Source organism: Ananas comosus, linkage group 5 (genome assembly GCF_001540865.1).
Source record: "Ananas comosus cultivar F153 linkage group 5, ASM154086v1, whole genome shotgun sequence".
Lineage (NCBI taxonomy): Eukaryota > Viridiplantae > Streptophyta > Magnoliopsida > Poales > Bromeliaceae > Ananas > Ananas comosus.
Genome location: NC_033625.1, coordinates 6,832,166 through 6,853,580, shown reverse-complemented (window position 1 = coordinate 6,853,580; position 21,415 = coordinate 6,832,166). Strand labels below are relative to the sequence as shown.

The 21,415-nt window shown below is 38.8% G+C and overlaps 3 protein-coding genes across 3 annotated transcripts; 2 read left to right on the top strand and 1 right to left on the bottom strand.

Moving 5' to 3' along the window:
• On the bottom strand, positions 484-6,285 carry LOC109711102 (synaptotagmin-5-like). Its single transcript, XM_020234004.1, has 11 exons — positions 5,900-6,285; positions 4,615-4,716; positions 4,107-4,157; positions 3,396-3,516; positions 3,171-3,289; positions 2,893-2,991; positions 2,682-2,762; positions 2,484-2,569; positions 2,019-2,244; positions 1,629-1,796; positions 484-1,215 (listed from the first exon to the last, which is right to left on the bottom strand). Exons 1-11 carry the CDS (start codon positions 6,002-6,004, stop codon positions 886-888), a joined length of 1,488 nt encoding a protein of 495 aa, XP_020089593.1. The 5' UTR covers positions 6,005-6,285; the 3' UTR covers positions 484-885.
• LOC109711033 (general transcription factor IIF subunit 2) lies at positions 9,463-13,154 on the top strand. The gene is made up of 6 exons (XM_020233909.1): positions 9,463-9,813; positions 11,032-11,140; positions 11,289-11,419; positions 11,511-11,585; positions 11,683-11,832; positions 12,570-13,154. Exons 1-6 carry the CDS (start codon positions 9,571-9,573, stop codon positions 12,687-12,689), a joined length of 828 nt encoding a protein of 275 aa, XP_020089498.1. The 5' UTR covers positions 9,463-9,570; the 3' UTR covers positions 12,690-13,154.
• On the top strand, positions 18,792-21,352 carry LOC109710377 (receptor-like serine/threonine-protein kinase At4g25390). The gene is made up of 2 exons (XM_020232898.1): positions 18,792-18,880; positions 18,982-21,352. Exons 1-2 carry the CDS (start codon positions 18,792-18,794, stop codon positions 21,173-21,175), a joined length of 2,283 nt encoding a protein of 760 aa, XP_020088487.1. The 3' UTR covers positions 21,176-21,352.

The window sequence follows — 21,415 nt, the reverse complement described above, 5'->3', positions numbered from 1 at the left end:
TAGATATGTTGTTAAAATATTTTACATTGTAAGAATTATATATAATTGGTTGAAATCTGTATATATAGTTGTTAAGATTATATATGAAAATAAAAAAAATAATAAATCATTCACTTTTTATACTTTAAAAAAATAAAGGATTCACTGTCTTTTAAATTTTGTTAAAGACCGTAGATAATTAATCATTGTTTAATTATTTTTATAGTCCAACAGTTTGTTGGATAAAATAGGATTATTTCAGCAAATAAATTTTTTACAAAATTATTTAGCCAATTATAAATTTTTAAAGGGTTAAAGATGAAAAAAATCCCGACTGAGATGTACAGCTTGCGATGATTCGAAAGAATATCACACGTATTAAGTTTTTCTTAATTTTTAATTAGTTCAATTTAAATTACTTATATTAGATAATTGAGGATTTTATTGAATTTAACACCACAATTAAAAAAAGAATGAAAAAAAGAAAGACAACTCTATATCATGTTTAGTTAGGCAACATCTATCACCTGCTTTTTTTTAGGTCAAGTACATGGAATAAGTCCCATGTTGATAAAGTACAACAATGTAAGGGTATGTGGTAACACTCACCCATTACATTGCAATTACATAATCTCATGCATGTAGAGTACATGATCCCCTTTGTTTCCATTTTCTCTCATCCTACTTCGAACGGACCATCCAGTACTACATAAGTTATTTTTACATCAAATTGTTCGCGGCGAAACAATATTCAAGAACAGAACAAATACCAATACAAGCAAAGCAACGATAAACCTATCCCACTAAAGTGTCTAAACGCATACAAAATCATACAAAACAACACAACAATTTGCGAGGATATACTCCTAAATAATCAACAACATGTATTCTTGCGCTCGTTGCATCTCACTGTCCATTCCCTTGAATTGCCAGGGAGTTGCTACTGTTCTTCTTGGAATGACTGAAATGGCTTAAGCTTTTACCCATTGCTTTCCCTGCTTTGCTTAGGCCACTCCCCACAGCACCAAATCCGGTCCCGACAAACCCGACCCCTGCCTCGAGGCCCGAGCCCACGAGCCCGACGCCGGATCCAACAAACGATGCAGCGCCGCCGATTGCGTCCATAGTGCTCCCAATCAGACCGGCCTCTTTCATTTTCCTCTTCTTCTCAATAGCTCTCTTTTCCTGTTCCAGGGCTTCCATTTGTTCTTCCATTGTGAATGAATGATATAAGACCTGCATTAATTTGAGATGCACAACAGAAACATTAGCCACAAATCATTCATAAAAGGAACAAGTATACTTTGCAGATGACTTGTATGGATGATTGTTCTCAAATAGGAGGAGAAGTATCAGATTCTGAAATCTTAATATCTTATGCGACAAGATCTCAGTGAGCTTGGTATTTTTGCAGGTCGCTTTTCTTTCTATAAATGAAAAATCTATATGCTATGAATGCACTTGTTATCTTATGTGCGCTGGTGGAAGGATTATCCTATTATCACAATACTAGTTGATGGAATATTAATTGCCAAACATTCTTGCAAGAAAGCATAATTTCAGTGATTATACATGAATGCAGTATTTCTGAAACAAGTTTTCCAAATAAAAAAGTGTATAGAATGATTAAAAAATAATAAAAAACCCACCTTGATCGTGAGTGTCCCTCTATCCTTCTTATCCTTGACTTTCACTGTATCTAGAGATTGCAACAGATTTAAAGAAAACTCCTTGGGAGTCTCTGGTTCCAAATCGATCAAAGGTAACTTGGCTATACCCAATCTCTCATGTTGTGTAATTTTATCTTCATCAAAAACCTGAAAGAACAGGGTAAATTGTTATGTTTTATTCACTACAGCCAATACGATGGTAGTAAATATCAGAATAATACGACCATATCAAGTGAAGCAGCAAATATAAATTATCTAATTAGAGACGAAGCATGGCAGGATATAAATGTATAGATTGACGTCTGAGGTTAGCAAAAAGATGGGAGACAGCTTGATAGATGACGACTCTAGATACTGAAATAATGATACCTCAAGGATAAGAGATCGTGTTTCCTTGTCATCAGCAATCAGCTCAAATGTTTCATTCCATTCAGGGTTAAGATTGTCATCAATAACTCTAGTTTTGACTTTGAAAATTGGGCGTACATACAAAACGACATAGGGATCGGATTTGCCAATAATATCCACATTTTTCAAGGAACCTGCTCTTAAGACAGTCACGGTGAGCCTTCCCTGAGGCTTTAGTTCCAGCTCACTGCACAGAAAAAAAAAAAAGCAAATAAATATAATAAAGAATAAAAACTAAATAGCATCCCAACAGTGTAATCAAAAGTAACATGAACAAGAAAACTAGCATGAGAATTGTTACTGGTTATTACAGAGAATGCATTAATGAACCTAAAGCAAACTCAATTTTGATAATACAATAGCATTTGACATACCGCCAATGTTCTCTTGACTTAAATATGCTGAATAAGAGGGAACATATGCTACCTTGTGTCAACAGCAACACCACCAAATGGGACTACAATTCTTTGGGGCCACTGAAGCATGTCCGAAATAATGGATTGTACAGTATCCTATGTAATAGAGACAGCACAATAAGTTTTCTGGTAAATTCTAGGCCTAAGAGGTGGAGCATCAACATGCAGCAGATGCACAAGAATCAGGAATAAGACATTAAAACCTTACGCTGATCTTATCTGAAATTCCAGGAATAGCAGTCAAGCTTCCTCCCACAGCTTTTAGTGTGTAATCAATTCTAGGCTTTGGCTGAAATAGACATAGCAGTAGTTCTCTAATTATTCTTTCTGGAAGAGATCAAGAGAATTAGTATTTATGAGGAAAGAAAGGTTAATGCATTTGCTGGGATAAAATATCCCTTTTAGATGATCCGGTATACCTCATCAAGGAGAGCAACAGCAACAGCTGAGATGCATGGAATCTCTTCGCAGAGTTGGAAAACGACACGCACGACAGTAAAGACCTGAAGATCTTTTAGCTGCAAATTGGAGCAAGGTGGTTGACAAAGTTCATGTTAGTTAGTGCATAACATTACTTCAGGAAAAAATTTCAGCTGATAATACCAATGCTTTGATAAATAATAAGCATGGTAATATCTATGAGATTGCAATTTACGTGGTTACAAAACCATATGGGTTTCCAATCTAGCAAGCACACCTGAATAGGGAGCGAGGCGACGAGAGCATCAACTGCAAGAATTATGCTTGGATTTCCACCCCACCGTAAATCAATATCCATTATGACTTGTCCTTTCTTAAGACTTTGAACGTGGATTCCTTCATTAAAAAATGTATATGCATTTAGAGAAAGTAAAATGACAAGTGTTTCTGTTCATGAAATACTTCGATTTTACAAATTCAAGACTTCGATTGGCATACAAACCTTCGAGTTTCGGTGGCACATTTCCAAGAAAAAGTTTGCTGAATTTAAGAGATGATATTCCAGGTGGTCGATAATCATCAAGTAGCGGCTCGATAGAATCTTTAATGACCAGTGATGCTGCCTAAGACCGAACACAGAGTTGAAATCAGCATCGGTGCAGAATTTACAACATCAAATAAACGTAATATATGGGCCAGAAATATGAGAAGTTATTCTTAGGAATGATAAGTATAATTCATCTTATAAGATGAAACAAAATGAGGAGAATCCAGAAGCTAAATGCAGATTGGAGTGCACACTCTTAAGTCTCCGAACAACGGTTATTCACTAGATTATATAATGTTGGAAACTACTCAGAGGCAAGCTGGTTGTAAAATTGAAGTTTCTCAATCCCTTGCGAAAATCTCTATTGATTACCTCTGTGTTATATCACTTTAGTACTAGGCAATTATTGTGGTTGTTGATATCTTTCCTTGAACAGAAGTATTATTCTCCCTCATATGTTTTCCAGATACTAATAACAATCACTATGAAATAAACACGTCCTTACAGAGCTTCAACCGTAATGCAAGTCATACAAATATGAAAATAAGGCCTAAAATAAGAGACTAAGCATAAACAGGAAATGGGAGTAGATTAAAGCACATATTAATGCACTAATAAAGTGTGGAAATGGTTGAAACCTAAAAGCAAAAGTAGCATGTCCCTTACATCTGCGAGAAAAGGCCAGAGCTTGCTCAGTTGCTTATTCAACCATTTCACCTGTACAAGAACAAAATGATGAATTGAATGAAGCGGTAGCATGCTACCTTTCCTCTCCAAAAAAAAAAAGAACAAAATGATGAATATTAAGATAAATCCAACAAACCAAATAAAACATGAAAAAAGCTTTATTTCTCTGATCTCTATACCAATGAGAATAGACAACAAAATGACTTTATGAATAAATATGCACTACTGTACAGTTGTTCTGCAAGAAGGTGCATGTAATCCTATACATCAAAGTACTTGAGAACAGATATGCTAATCAAGAATGTATTTCACTAAGTGTGTCTTTCAAGCTTATATCTATTTTACAATCAACTCCATTGTTGAAATATTATCATCTTTTAGTCATCCATATTGAAATCATCAATTATACATTTATTTTCATGAAAAGCCCCTCTATTTTCCGAAATTTATTATGAAAAGCATGGGTGACAATCAAGTAGCAACAAACCTGTTCAAATACTGGGAAAGATACCCATTCAGGATAATTGTCACCACAAAGTCTCCTCAAATCATCCCTAGTAAGAGAACCAAGAAGTTTGACGTCGACAGCCTGTAGATAAGAACAAATATAAGCCGGAATACACACTTTATGAGAAAAAACTTTGACCGACTATTCTAATAGATGATTTTTATGAGTAAAAACTTTTCTAATGTCTGATTTGCTTGTTTCAGAAGTGAGCATCTAAATGCATTTGCCTGACTACTAGAACAGATGGTTTGGCAAAAAAAGAATCTAGAGTGTATGGCTACGGAAGGAGACTAAAATGAGCTTCTAGGTCCCGAAAACAAAAGACCCAATTCAAATATTCTATTTCTAGAAGTAAAAAGAGCTATTAGGAGTTCGTTTTTTTTTTTGTTCCCTAAGAAAAATCTAGGTTGTCTTCTACAGTTACTACTGAAAAAGGACTCCCACAAAGCTCGAACCCAACACACGCTAAGTATAATCAGAGCCTACATCTTCCAATCGTTCAGTAGATAACTCTCAATTAAGTTAGCAAATCTACCAAATTCAGCTCGAACTAACTGATCAATCCAAAAAATCTCAGAACAAAATCACATGCAAACATATTCACAAACACAAGATTCCCTGTTAAAGACAATTTTTTTTTTGTAATCATGATGATATCTAATAGCGAAAAAGAAAGAACAATATGAGGTTCTTATGCCTGCTTTGCACTCAATATCCTGCTCACTCATTATCCAAAAAAAAATAAACATCTAAAAGAAATGTTGTTCCTGGCTTCTAGGATAGCTTCTCTGCTCAACAAGCAAATGCGAGGTGTTTGGAAAACAAGTAGCGTACAGCGTGCGGCTACAGAGAGAAGCTCAAATGAGATTCTTGGTTGCCAAAATGCAAAAGCACTAAAGTTAAGCTTCTGTTTCTAACAGTATGGTTAGTTTACATGTTACAACTATTATCTTATTATCTAACCATACACCGTCACAAACACATAGTATACAACACTACTAAAATACGCTATGAAATCCATCTGCAATCTCGAGAAACATCAGAAACATGCTAAAAAGCGTTTGATTAGTAAACCGATTGGTTTCTGGTTACTAATTGACCGATTCTTACTACAACTTTTGAAATGTAAAATCCCTCACTGAGATGCACACAAACACAGTGTTCCCTCTTAAAAATCAAATCTTTGTCTCATAATCATAATCTCTAATCGTGAAATTAGAAGAAAATTTAAAAACAACAAGGAATAGAGATTGATAAAACCGACCTTTGCGATACGCTTGTTGCTCCGATGCCTCATCATGCGGCTCCACCCGGCCACCAACGCAACCCCCACGATCGTCCCCAACACCATCCCCGATATGAACCCCATTATAGCTGATAATTACTACTAATTGTTCCTGTTAAACCTTAAAAAACCACCAAAAACTATGAATTAAACCCACCGATCCCCCCAATTCCTTCTTCTTCTTCTTCTTCTCCGATTCTTCGATTATTTGGGGGCGTTTAGGGGGGAATTAAGAGGTCAAATGGGAGCAAAAAGAGAAAATTGGGTCGATGAGAAGAGATTTGGAGAGGCGGGGACCGAAGAAGAAGAAGCAGCTTTGGAGAACGTGAGAAAACGAGGGGGGAACGAGAAAGAGAGAAGCGTATAATGGAATATTTTAAGTTGATTAGTCAATAGCGGGAGGAATCACTATTTAATTATTACTTATTAATTATTATTTGTTACTGCATGGTATTGGTCTATAGGCTGGAATAAATTATTGAGTGCACCCTGTGCATGGATAAATCTTGTACACCATCATTCTCTACCACATGCGCCTTACCAGGAAATTCTGAGTTCAAATTTTGATCGCGTAAATTAATGGATCTTACATCGTATGACAAAAAAATACCATAATTTATTCATCTTTGTAATTTGTATAAATGGTATGCTACTCTAGATAGTCATAAAAAGGTGATGTGATATAAAATATGGATTAAAGTATTTGGTCTATATTTTAAAAGTGTGCAAGGCTTCTCATTATTCAGTGATTTATGTTAATTTATTAATTAAATAGTATTGAATATTTAATTTTTAATTTCTATTTATATCTATCTCTTGAAATTAATGAGGCATCTCTCATAAATATCACCACAATTCCATTTTTAAACAAATGAACGTGTGCAACTTTTAAAAGTTAGGATAAAATATGAGATAAATAATCTCATAAAAGAAGGATAAGGCGTTGTGCACAACATATAACGATACATAGCATGCGTGCTGTAAAAAATTCTCATAAATCATGCTCTTTGGAAACTCACCTATCTACAATATTACACTGCTTCAATGGTCTTCAAGTTATTTTACTCACGTAGTAAATAATAAATTTTCAAAAATAATAATTTTTATATGTAAATTGTTCAAATGTTATAGATAATCTCTTTTAATGATTTGCATATAGATTTTAAGGTGTTTAGGTTTGCGTTTTTGAGAAATTGGTCTATAGATATTTAGCTGTCCATGCATTGGTGTGTTTGTCTCTGGAGAAACGTTTTGCTGCGGCGTTTACCAACCGTTGCTCTGCAAACAAAGTGATCGACGAGATCAATATAATACAATAAAATTATTTGAATAAATAGTTCTTGCAAACTATCAAATTTGTTGTACATAATTTTTTCTTATATATATACACACGTACACCCACATGCCATACCGCATGTACATATTACCTCTAAATATTTTAATTTTTATGAACCAACCAAAATACTTTACATCACACATCTTATCACAACGACAATTTATAAGGATAATATTCCCAAAAAGCCCTAAGTAATATTTAAAAAGAAAAATAATTAAGAATTTTATATTAATATCGAGAAGATGAGCTGAGCTCATATCTTTGGTTTCTTCAATAAACTACTTATCAATTGCTTTCGAAAGATCTTTCGTTCTACGTAGCTGAAATATGCCCTCTGATCAAGATAATTTGAAAGGAACATGATTTTATTATATTATTATATATTATATACTAGTATACTATTGTTTGAACTTAATTAATTGTATAGAACTTAAATGCCTCGATTTTAATTCTTTCTTTTTGGTCTTTTTCTTTCTCGAACTTGCTTGTAGATTCGCCTCACAATCCTCAAAAATTAGTCAAAATACTTTGTTCTTCAGAACTTTAAGCACCTTACTAATACATGCATAAACAAAAAAAAACTAATTCGAATCACCGACCTCTTAGATTGGCTATCAGAATAACAATTGTTAAAATTGTTTATTAACTCATTTGTCTAATTAAGTTCCTGCTCAACCTATGGATTATAAAAGAGACGGGTCAGTGTGATGTTTTAGGTAGTATGAATTAAGTAATTCCTGTACTATCCCCAGATATCAACTAAGTCACTATATATCCATAGGAGAAAAACTTGTGATCTAATCGACTATATATAATCAAGCAATATATAAAAGAATAAAAACTCAAGGAGCAATTGCAAAATGGCCCACAGACTTAGGATCTTTATATATTTTTATGGAAGAGTTACATTTTCAAAGTATATGACTTGTTTCGATCGTAAGTAGATCCTTTAATTCAATGTTACATCAAACAATCACAATCAAAATTTCACACCTACACCCGCAAGAGGTTATCTATCAATGGTGGTCCTGGTGTAGGCAATAATTGTCCCTAGAGCAAGTGGCAAAGGGCTTGTTAGTTGATACCTAAGGTCCCATGTTCAAATCCTAGTTGATTCACATTTTCAGCTAAATTTATTCTTTTAAGAAATAAACAAAAGGGATAGCGTGCTACATATTTCTTTCTCAAAAAAAAAAAAAGTTTCTTAATAGACCACATCTTAAGCATGTACAGTGTAAAAAGAAGATTCTAGCTTAGTTATTACCAACACGAGATACGGAGGTACCCAGATGAAGCTTATATTTTTAGGTATGAATTTTAGCAAGGCTTACGTCTCCCGAAGAAAGTTCACAACTATAATAAGGAACATGTAATAAATAACAAGACCAAGAATTACTAGCTACTTTTTTTAATGATAAATAGACCAAAAAAAGGCTTATAATATATGAAAATATTGTCTTGATCCAGCACTCCCTACGGGCGAATATCAATATGCATATATTGTGTGGTCAGAATGTGAAGGACGGGCCTGTCTTATACCGAATAAACACCTGATCGAGAATTGGTCGACTCACCGACCGTCTCTGGAGCAAGTGGCAAAGGGTTTGGTGGTTGGTATCCGAAACCCAAGTTCGAATTCTAGTTGATTCACATTTCTAGCTAAGTTTATTTCTAAATGAAATAAACGAAACGGGTAGCGTGCTACTTATCTCTCAAAAAAAAGAAAAAGAAAAAAGAATTGGCCGACTGCAAAAGATTTTGCGTACTTACTGTGTTAGTACTAGACATCAAGTATCCTAAAAACTAATTATTTGGAAAAGAGCATCATCATCATTAGATTTATGAGAAAGAAGGATACAAAATTCACAGCTTTTGAGGTGCCAAATTAGATTTTGATTTTGCGGTGGGTAGAATGGGGCTTTTGCGGTGCGGTGTATGAAGTGTACGAGTACACCGATCGCAGGCAACAATTTCTCGCTAGCTCGTCTCACATTGGGCCCGAATGGGCCGAAAAGGTTAATAAAACAGGTGGGCCCAACGGCCCTGAAAGCCTTTGCAGCAGGTGGTCCACATGGGCCTAAATGTGAACCGAGGATGTGGGCCAAACGGGCCAAGAGATTACACATGTTAACACTGACATGTGGGCCCCGCTTGCAACTATCTACCACATAAGTGTTTACGCGTTAGTTAAAGTTAATAAAAGCCTCCCCATCTCCATCGCTCGCATCTTCGCTCACGCGAACTCCAAAATCTCTCTTTCTCGATCTCGAGGAGGAAGAAGAAGAAGAAGAAGAAGAAGAAGAGGAGTAGAGAGATGTCGATGGCGGAGGAAGGGCGCCACGTGCTGGAGACGGCGAGGGCGGATCGGTCTGTGTGGCTCATGAAGTGCCCCCCGGTGGTCACACGATCCTGGCAATCGGCGGCAGCCGCCGCCGCCGCCTCATCAGGTGCCGATGGGGCCGCCGCCTCCGCCTCCGCCTCCGCCCACCACCCCGTCGTCGCCAAGGTCGTCCTCTCCCTCGACCCCCTCCACCCCGACGATCCCTCCTCTCTCCAGGTAAAATTCCAATCTCCCTTCTCGCCCCCCTTGTTGTTTCTACGATTGATCCGATTGTTGGCATGGATCTTCTCTCGAGTTGCGATCTTTGGCTTAGTTTGTAAGGATTCGGGTTTGAGGCATGGTTTTAGGGTCGGTAATCGATGAGGTGATGGGTGGCTCGATCCCCGATTAGAGAATTTCTGTTAGGGCTTTCGTTTTGGGGTAATTTTGAGCGTATGCTGCCCGAATTTAGCGGAGCGTTTTATTTTGATTGAATTTGTGTGGGGATTGTGCACATCTAATTAGTAATTAGAGTTTCTTTAGGCAATTTTAGGGTTTTTGGAGATCTTTGTTAGGGTTGGTAATCGACTCTGTGTTGGGTGGTTCGATTCTCGAAATACGGGGAATTCATGAAGTTTCCAAGAATTTCTGTTTGGTTTTCTCATTTTGCGCAATGTTTGGGGTTTTTGAGGGCTCTTGCCAGAGTTTTTGTTTGAATAGCTTGGTGTTTGTTTAATAGTAGATTGGTTTTGTTCGAGTTGAACTTTGATAAGATATTAAGATGACCAATCTCTGTTGAATCCAATCTGTTTGAGCCCAACCTCTCGGTTGGTTGGCTGGCATTCGATAATTCCATCCCGCCATTAATTTGATTTGACTCCATATACTGATCCTGTTCTCTCGAGATGCCAAATGCCTCCAAGGTGCTAAATTCGTTATTTTCCCCAACTTCGCTCTCGTCTTATCCTATCCACCACAATCTTTAGTGTCAAACAGAGTCGAAATGAATAGTTGGTGTTATGAACTTTCCTTTGTATTGTCTTATTGTATGCTGAATTTCTTTTATAAAATTTTTTATGCTGCTTGCCATGCCCTTTGGTACGTTTCGAATTCTCAGCGGATTTGAAACCTATACACGTGATACTCATTTGCAATTTGTAAAAGAAAAAAGCTTCAGTTCTGTGAATCATGTGGTATATGTTCTCAAACCTTATGAACCCCCTCACCGTGTGTGCTGCATTTCGTTGAATCTTGAAACCCCTAGATTACTGCAACTACAGCATTAACTTAATGCTACATTTGAGACATCATAGTTTGTTGGTATCAGTAGAATCTGTTATCTGTTTATGCTTAAGATTGTTATTTTTGTTGCATTTTATAAGATTGATGGGACTTCCAGCGCTTGTTCACTTGGCTTGGCCTATTTATGCCTTGTTAGCCTTTGTGATTCTACAGTTTAAGATGGAGATGGCTCAAACTGACTCTGGCAATACACCTAGGAGTTACTCTCTTAACATGTTCAAAGACTTTGTTCCAATGTCTGTTATCTCAGAATCTAATCAAGGTACAAATCCATCATTACTTGTAGTGAATGATGGCTAATTTTTGCTTACTTTTCTTTTTGCTTGTTGAAATTTCTCTTTATCTGATTACTCTACTGGATTCCTTTATTATATAATCACTTTGGTATAAATAAAGCCTTTTAATTGTAGGGAAATTTTCACTGGAAGGAAAGGTGGAGCACAAGTTTGACATGGAGCCTCATAGTGAAAATTTGCGGGAATATGGTAAATTATGCCGTGAAAGGACTAACAAATCCATGATCAAAACGAGACAAGTTCAGGTACATATACGTTTATCATTTTCTTTTTAAATGTCTTCTTTGGTATTTCTTTTTTGTGGCCAGCCACTTATGGTAACACTGTTTGTTCAAGGTTATTGACAACGATCGTGGAGTGCTTATGAGGCCAATGCCTGGTATGGTTGGCCTGGTTCCATCTGGTTCAAAGGTAAAACCAGTTATGTTTTCAAATATTATTTTTGATTGCATGAAAGGTTATAATGGGCTGATTTTTTTTTTTCTTCCCCGGTTGTGTATTGTATCAGGACAAGAAGAAATTAACACCAACAAAAGCATCAGATGTTAAGAGAACACGTAGGGACCGACGTGAACTGGAGAATATAATATTTAAGCTCTTTGAAAGGCAACCGAACTGGGCTTTGAAGCAGCTGGTGCAAGAAACTGATCAACCTGAGGTTTGTTATTCAATCAATACTCTAACATTAGATATACTTCACCTGAAGATATATGACTTTCTATGTAATCTTCTGATGCTAGATATAAATCTCCTATTAGCAATTCCATTTAAAGATAGTGGTGAAGCTGTTGCACAGTAATGCATGTCTAGATATTGATAACAAGTTTTTCAAATGAAAATGCATTGTTGTTGTTCCTTTTTTCCATTACTTTTGTGTAAGAAAAGAATCATCTTGCTAAAAGTTTGTTGTTGACTTCGGTTTTAATTGTGCTGCATGTTAAAAGTGAGACTACAAACCCTGAGAATTTTATATATATATATATATATATATATATGAGTCCGGCTAGGATACTATCGATAGTACCAAGGGTTTGGTGCTATCGAGTTTTCTATTGTTAGATTTAACCCTTTGATTATTTTTGCCCGTTAGATTATACTATTCAACTAACTACTCACTCAACCCTAAGGGGCCCACATCATTCTAACCGCACATTTTTCAATCCAAGAGCTAAAAAATTAATAGCACTAATAGTTTGGTGCTATTGATAGTATTCCAGCCTAGTTCTCTCTCTATATATATATAGTCGGCTTTTATTTGCTCTGAGAGTTTGACGTTGTTATCATTTCTTGCTTGTAATAAGCATGCTGCTGATTAGTGGGAAGTGCTAAATTGCCAATGGACTTTCTTCTCAAATATTTTTGCTGACTTATAAAACCATTTGACTCCATGTGCAGCAATTCTTAAAGGAGATTTTGAATGATTTATGCGTGTACAACAAGAGAGGGCCAAATCAGGGGACCCATGAGCTTAAGCCTGAATACAAGAAGTCCACTGAGGAAGCAGATACTGCTTGAGAACTTCAGTTGCTGCTTATGATTCTCATGCGGATGCAACTTCTCTCAGGGTAGGTCTCTTTTCCATTCTACCAAGAACTCTTCAGAAGAAAAAGGAAAAAAAAAAAGAAAGAAAGAAGAAAACCCTAATATGTTCCATAAACGTCAATTCTAGTATCGAGGTTTTGCATTCCGAAGCAGATGAATGAGAATTTGAACTTAGTTATGAGCTTTCACCATGAAATGTATTTAGCTGCCTCAGCATCTGTCAATCCTACTGCTTTTGTAGAGGAATCGTGTACGTCTTTTTTGTCTTTTTTTTGGCTAAACATATCTTGCATAGAAGTGTAAATTAGTTTATAAGATCTATGATTGTTTCAAGTCGGCACGAGTTTTGTAAGCGAGTGAATGATGGTATCTTTTATTTTTAGTTTCTTTTTTTTGGGTGGTTTTTATGATCATAAGAATTGTAGGTTTTAAGGTCAATGTGTCTGGAATCGACTCTTTCCAATCCAGTGAGCCTCTCTCTCTCTCTCTCTCTCTCTCTCTCTTAAGTCTTAATGAGCACATGAGCCCTTCTTTTTAGTGTAAGGAATTTTGACTGTGTCAAGGACAACAGGTCAAGGGTGGGTCAGTTGGGTCAGCAAACCTTGACCAATCCTAAAACTTTTGCTTGGTCTGGTTTGTGTAAAACTTTATGGATGGTGATGTTATGGATGGGGACGCGTACAGCGTACTGTATCCGATATGTGTGTTAAAGTGTGGCGTACCCTCTTTTCTTTTTTTTTTATTAGGAGTAAAGTAATTTGGTTAGGAAAAGCCAAAAAGAAGAAGAAGAAGAAGAACATCAGGAGCTTTATTGTGGCAGAAAGTAAAAATGAATTACTTAAAACTTGAAATTTTTACTGAAATGTTGAAAAGAGCTTTTGACAAGTAGAGATTCTTAATGAGAAAGCTATTAGTCTTTTTATTGTGTAGCTTTATGATATAGTGCTTCTGAGTAAGCCTGAGTGGGCTAATTAGGCTTAGAAAGAAATTCAAGAAGTTTAGGATAGTAAGCTTAAGAGGGGAATTTTGAATTTAGAATAGTAATAGACTTCCAGTAAGAAAAAGAAATTCAAAATTTTATTTAACGTGCACATTAAATGAAACAAATAGGGAATCAACGACCTAAATGAAGTAGCCTGTGATTGAGATAACATTTTCGATCTTTAACTGGGGAATTCCGAAGCATATTCCTTTTCAGATAGTAAAAATCAGGTGCCTAAGTATTTCAAATTGAGCGAGCAGTAGTACTCCATATATATATATATATATATATATATATATATATATATATATATATATATATATATATATATATATCTCTTTNTATATATATATATATATATATATGTTTGAACATAGGTGGTTGGTACGTCCATACAACAATTCGTCTGGCACACATATTATGAGAAAAAAAAAAAGAAAAAAAAAAAAAGCTCTCTATAGCTATCTACTAACAAATAGATAGATGTAGCAGTACGCAGTACGCACTAGGCAGTGTGGGGATTACAGAGGTGCATTTTTTGTCGCGGTGCAATAATTGAACCGACCGTTGGGGACAACCACCACCCCCTCCCTATTATTAAACCCATATTTGGCCACGGAGAGAGGTATAATTCCAAACCCAACCTTTATTAATTTCTCGGGGGAGAACTGGGAGCCCATAACATTCACATTTTCTTTTCTTTTCTTTTTTTCTGTTTTCTTTTTGCCCTGTTGAGGAAGATGCCCGTAGTCAGATTTTATACAGTTGAATAGCGTATTTAATGTCGGGTCACATTGTTCTCAGAGGAGAAAGAACTTCCTATTTACTGTTCTAGACAGCAATAGTCACAATCACATTCTCCTTCATTCATATATATATATATATATATATATATATATATATATAGAGAGAGAGAGAGAGAGAGATTTGAGTTAGAATATTTTTAAAAGAATCAATCTCTTAATGTTTCTAGATTTCGAACCTGTGCATCTACTCCTTCAGTACTAATAGTTCTTAGATCAAATACTATTCCACCTACCATCATCATCCCAATCCTACATCTCTCCATCTAATGACTAAAAATTCAAAAGCAACACTCTTTTAGTGCTTTCGAGAGTATTTTAGCTCAACTAACTCTCTCTCTCTCTCTCTCTATATATATATATATATATATGCTACTATACTATCAATATTATGAAATGTTTGGTACTATCGAATTTTCAACTATCGGATCGATGAAAGAATATACGGTTAGGATGATAATAATTTTTTATGATTGAATGGATTATTAGTTGAATAGTATAATCTAACAAATGAAAATGATCAAAGAATAAATTTAACAGTAAAAAATTTAATAATATCAAAAGCTTAGTACCATCAACAGTATAATATCTGGGCTCTCCCTCTCTCTCTCTCTCTATATATATATATATAGTGTCATTCTTGAAATTTGGAATTTCGTGTGGACTTCGTTTGCATCACATTCTTCAAAATTTTACACGTGAAACTAAAAAAAAAAATTAGAGTTTGTTAAAAGTGAAAGAAATGAGTTTCTAGATTTTTAATGTAGAAGCTATATATATTTTTTAGATTCTACTTTTCGCTCCACCGTTTCAACTCTTCTCCCATGGTAGCTAAATTTTCCACCTGCATTCATAAATAAGAATATATCGACGATTTGATCAGCCAAAAAGCTCCCAAAAAACTAAAATCAACCCAAGCGAAAATAAAGGCGGTGTTCGACAGGAATAAGAAAAAAAGAGAAAAGACAAAAATTGAGAGAAATATTATATCAAAATGGTCAATAATATTTAAGGGGATTCCCTTACACGTAAGTTGACCTGCTTTTTCTATGGTCTTGTAATGAAAAGTGGAAGAGTTGAAACGGTATACGGAGTTCCCTTTCTTTTTATTTTATTTTTTATTTTACCACTATTTGTCTTTTCCATTACTTTCGCAAAGTCGCAACTGGGGCTCGATCCCCCAAGCTTCACAAAGTGACAAATGCATAGACAAAAGGAGAGATAAAAGGTCGCAGAATATATATATATTTATTTATATATATATATTGCAGGACTGCAGGAGAGGTCACGTATACATGATCAGCAGATGTTGAGGACTTACTCTCACGTGCTTATGTCTCCCCATCTCTCTAGGGATGCAAATGGATCCGGGTTGGTGGAGCTACGCCCCGATCCGTCCTGAATAGGGTGGTAAGTGGGAACAAAAAATATAAAAAAATATAACCCGTCCCGAATTCGCCCCGATCCGCCAAGTAAATGGAGCGGGAGGTGGGAGACTATTTTCTTCCTTCAATCCGCCCTGATCCGTCAAAAATCCGGCTCCCGCCCCGATCCGCCCCGAATGGAGCGGTAAGTGGGAGCTAAAAATAAAATGAAAAGTAATCCGCCCCGAATCCGCCCTGCCCCGATAAAAAATGGAGTGGGAGGTGGGGGAACTCTCCCGCCCCCGGATCCGCCCCGTTTGCATCCCTACATCTCTCTGCCTCATAAAAAAAAGAAGAAGAAATATTTTAAAAACATATCAGTTATGTTTTTGATATAACATCACCAATCAGTCAAATTAATTTCTTTTGAGTTTATCAAACCCATTATGATTAATTAGAAAAAGATTATTATTATACTTTTTTATTTAAAGGGAGATATGATTGATTATTAAGATTTCGTTTTGAATTGAGAAAAGATTGCATTGCGGTGAAAAAGTACGATAAGGAAATATTCTATTTTGTTCTATACATAATATTTGCGTTCAAGATGAATTGGTTACGATATATTTTCTGCGATCCTACCGAAGAACGCAGAATATATCCCTATACATTTTTATCTCAACTTCATTTTAACTAATAGCGTCAAATAGACCTTGATACTAAACTAAGCCTAATAGATGATGTAGTGTGATTGTTTTATAGTAGAAATTCTTCTTCCTTGCATGCACACTTACTTTCTCTCAGTAGCCAAATTAAGCTCTCACATTCATCAATTAATATTTCAAATTGAATTATAACTACTATTCAATCTCGTTTGACTTGACATTTGCATAATTTAATTAGAATAAATGAGATAAGAGAACTTTATTTTCAAAAAAAAAAAAAATATTTGAAATCTTTATTATCCGAGTTCCCAACCGTAACATATCTTTTTAGTGTATCTTATCTGGTTGTTATCTTACAAGTTAACCATACTTTCTAGGTGTAATTTTTTGATAAAACTAGGAGAATCTTCACAGCCAAAATATACAAAACTTTTTAATCAATTCCTGTTTATAGGGCAATCTAAAAAGGGATTGAAGTGCTAACTTTGATAAAACCATCAACAACTTCCATAAAACTCTCAATTCCATTGCCTAAAATCATTCAGTTGCAAAGAAAATAAAAAAAAAATAAATAAAAAAAATCAAAACTTAAAAGGAGAAGATTCTGTTTCAGAACCGAGAAAGTTGAGGGGCTCACCATGCATTCTCACCAGCTAAAATTAATTGTTTCCTTTAGAAGTCACCACTCACCACACAACAACAAGGACTATTTTGACCACTATTTAGTTTAGAATTTAATATTTATTTAGGATTTTAAACACTATGTTAAAATATTTAATTTAAAATTTGTGCGACGACACAAGTATATATTATATAGTAGTAAAATGAATTTGTGATTTGGATTTGGTGGAAACATCGCACAGACTTGTTTGATAGACCCAATTTTTGGGTTTTGGTGGGTGTCACATGACCTCGCATTAAATTTCACGTGGACTCTTGTAGTCATGTGATTCCAACGATTAAGGGAAAGTATAAAGTTTACTTTTTCACCTCTCAAAAGAGTAAATCCTTAAAAATTTGAAAAAGAAATTTTTTTTTGCTGACTTAAAAAATTATAAAAAAAAAATAGTTTACTCATATCTTAGGTTTTTATCATATATATGTTATATGCATATTATTTTTTATAGTTACTATTTGACCTATCTATTAAAACATTTTTTTATTGTAAATTACAGTGACTATTCAATTAAAATATGCAAAGCATACGGGTAAGCAGAGAGTTGCATTAATTTTTTGTGATTTACACTAATTTTTAGAGCATCTTTCTCGGTAATCTAAACTTAAACAACGAGTTAACATAAGATTATTTACTTACGAAGTCATCTAAATAATTTATATTATATGTTCTATGTTTTTTTGCTTTGAATGATGCCGATAATTTTTTAAAAAAACTCCAAATTAAATTTTAGTTAAAATTTAAATTTAGAAGGAAAGAATAGGATTAATAACAAGCAAATCAAAAAATGGAACGTTGGGGAGGGGATTAATTAGGCATAATAAAGCCACTCTTAATTAGTGAACAAATCCTTCTCCCTGATTGTTACACTTCACCTTCACATCTCTCTCTTAATCTCCATACAACTACGTAAAACAGTTTTTTTTTTTTTTTCCGAATTGACTAATTATTTCATAATTTTTCTTTGGTTAAAATAAAAGAACCCCTCACCTGCAGGGAATTTGGAAATGGACCTTTGAACCATATTTCTCTCTTTTATTCTTTCCCTTCAAATTTTAATTTTATAATGATCTCACTCTCTATCTAGAACCTTGTAAAGTTATTAATTTTTTTGACTATTGAAAAATATTCTTTTAGCTAATGAAATTGTGAATTTTTTAACTATTAACGGCGTTAGTTAACGATATTGAATTATTTAACGATATGTCCAAATTAAAATTTTTTTTTTTTTTCAAAGAAAAAAGTGGAGTGTAAAGTTAAAAAGAGAAATTGATAAGGAACCATTTTCAACACGATCTACAGTTGAGGGGGTTGTCATACATTCTCTCTCTCCTTCTCTCTCTTTTTTTTTTAAAAAATAAAAAATTTCTCTCCACTGCTAGAGAGAGAGAGAAGAGAGAGAGAGAGAGAGCCCGTTCACTCTTCTGCGATTGCCAATCTCTCTCTCCTCTCTTCTCTCTCTCTCTCATGAAAAGCCAACACCCTTTTCGCTCCATCTTTTTTCGGCCTTTTCGAATTTGATCGCCATTTTTTGGGTTTTTTTTTATTTTTTTCTCCTCCTCTACAGTCCCATCAAACGCTAGACATGCCCTCGCGTCAACCTCCGCCCCCCACGGCGACGGCGGCGGCGGCGGAGGCAGATGCGGCGGCCGATGCGGCGGCACCGCTGCCGGAGTCCACCACTCTCTTAGGCCACCGCCACCGCCACCCCCACCCCCACCCCCACCACCTCCGCCGTGAAGTTCCCCGTCAGCCTCTCGATCTCCTCCCACGAGCACCGCCGTATCTCCCCCTCCTTCTCCTCCTCCGCCGCCCCTCCCCGCTCCGGCGTTCGCCGCCGCCGCCGGAGCAGCGGCGCTTTTCATCCTCGCCGCGGCCTTCTTCCTAGGGATCCTCCTCTACCGCCGCCTCTCCCGCAGCGGCACCGCCCCAACGGCCCCGTCCCCATCACAGCAGCCGCCGCCGCCGACGCCGACCGCTGCGGCGCTCCGCCGCCTCTCTTACGCGGCGCTCCGGCGCGCCACCGGGGGCTTCGCGCCGGAGCTGAAGCTGGGGCAGGGCGGCTTCGGCCCCGTCTTCCGCGGCGCCCTCCCGTCCGGCGACGCCGTCGCCGTGAAGCTCATGGACGCCACCGGATCGCTCCAGGGCGAGCGCGAGTTCCACAACGAGCTCGCCCTCGCCTGCCACCTCCTCCCCTCCCCGTCCCCCTACATCCTCCTCCCCTTCGCCTTCTCCGTCTCCTCCTCCCGCGACCTCCTCCCGTGGTGGCGTCGCCTCCGTCTCCGCCGAGGAGGCGACGATGATGGGGACGAGGAGGAGGCGGCGCGGCGGCGGCGGCGGATGATGCTGGTGTACGAGCTGATGCCGAACGGGAGCCTCCAGGACGCGCTGCTGGGGCGGCGGAGCCCGGAGCTCGTGGCCGAGTGGCGGCGGCGCCTCGCGGTGGCGCTCGACGTCGCGCGCGCGCTCCACTTCCTCCACGCCGTCTGCGACCCCCCCGTCGTGCACGGCGACGTGAAGCCCAGCAACGTCCTCCTCGACGCGCGCCTCTCCGCGAGGCTCGCCGACTTCGGCCTCGCCCGCCTCAAACCCCCCGCCGCCGCCGCCGCCGCCGCGGACGAGGACGACGGCGACTCCCCGGTCGCAGCTGCGGATGAGGCCGAGGGGGAGGCGGCGGAGAGGGATCGGAAGAAGGAGCCCTCGGGGGCCGAGGACGAAGCATCCGTCACGGGCGACACGGCCGCGGAGAGCACCACCACCGCCACCGCCACCGGCCTCGAGGCGGCCGCGGCGCCACCGCCGAGGTCGCCGGAGGTGGACGAGGACGCCACTACGGCATCCCCTGTGGAGGCGGCCTCGACGTCCGGGTTCGATCGGACCAGCGTCGACAGCAGGAGCGGCATAGAGCGCAAGAAGAGCGGCGGCAAGGACTGGTGGTGGCGGCAGGACAATGGCGGCACCGCCGCTTCTGCTGCAGGGCCTGATTCGGGCTCCGGTGGCGTGAAGGACTACGTGATGGAGTGGATCCGGTCGGAGATCAAGAAGGAGCGGCCCAAGGGCGAATGGATGTCGGCCTCCGGTGCCGCGGCCGACGACTGCCTCCCAAAGCCCTCGTCTGGCCGGGGCCGCCCTGATCACCGCCGCAAGCACCACCACCGCCGCCCGGAGTGGTGGGAGTCCCTGGGCGAGGACAAGTCCGTTAAAAAAGACAAGCCCCGGCCGAAGCGAGAATGGTGGCGGGAGGAGTTCTGCGACGAGCTCTCCAATAAGCACAAGCGCCGCCCCAATGGCGATCATCACCAATGGTGGCCGAGAGATGAAGATGGAGATGAAGAATTCCTTTCCCCTTCGGAGAGGAGGAGGAGGAAGAAGCACTGCAAGAAGAGCGGTTCTAGTAGCCGCGGCGGCAGCGGTAGCCTTTACAGTATGGATTGGTGGATGGACAGTGCTGCAATCGGCGGTCGGCGGAGCAGCCGCGATTGGGCGAGCGGTGAGATCCCAAAGAGCGGATGCACTGTGAGCAGTACGCCGAGTATGCGCGGCACCGTCTGCTATGTGGCCCCCGAGTACAATAGCAGCGGCGTGATCTCCGAAAAATGCGACATGTATAGCTTCGGTGTTCTGTTGTTGGTTATCGTCTCAGGCCGCCGCCCGCTCCAGGTAGCGTCCTCGTCGCCCATGTCGGAGTTTGAGCGGGCGAACCTCGTCTCGTGGGCGCGCCACCTGGCGCACCTGGGGCGGCTTCTTGATCTCGTAGATCCTTCGCTCAAAGATGTCGATCGGGAGCAGGCACTGCTCTGTATCACTGTGGCCCTCCTCTGCATTCAGCGGACCCCTTCTTCTCGGCCTTCAATCAAGGAGGTGCTTGAGATGCTCACCGGTGAGGCTGAGCTGCCGCACTTGCCCGTAGAGTTCTCGCCGTCGCCCCCCGGTGGGTTTTCGTTCAAAACTCGCAGGAAGGCCCGGTGAGTCGATTTTAATTCAAGTGCGCTAAGTAGTAGTAGTAGTAGTAGTAGTAGTAGTCTTGTAGTGCCTTGATTTTTCTTCACATCAATTCTAGTTCTTTATCTATTTTGAGATGATTGATGTATAAAATTCTTATAAAAAAAAAAGGAAGCAATTTGAGTTCCGATTTGACGAGTCATACATCTATTAATCCAATCCTCCTGATATTTGAGTGGAAGGGGTGAAGCCCTTTTTGGCGATGAG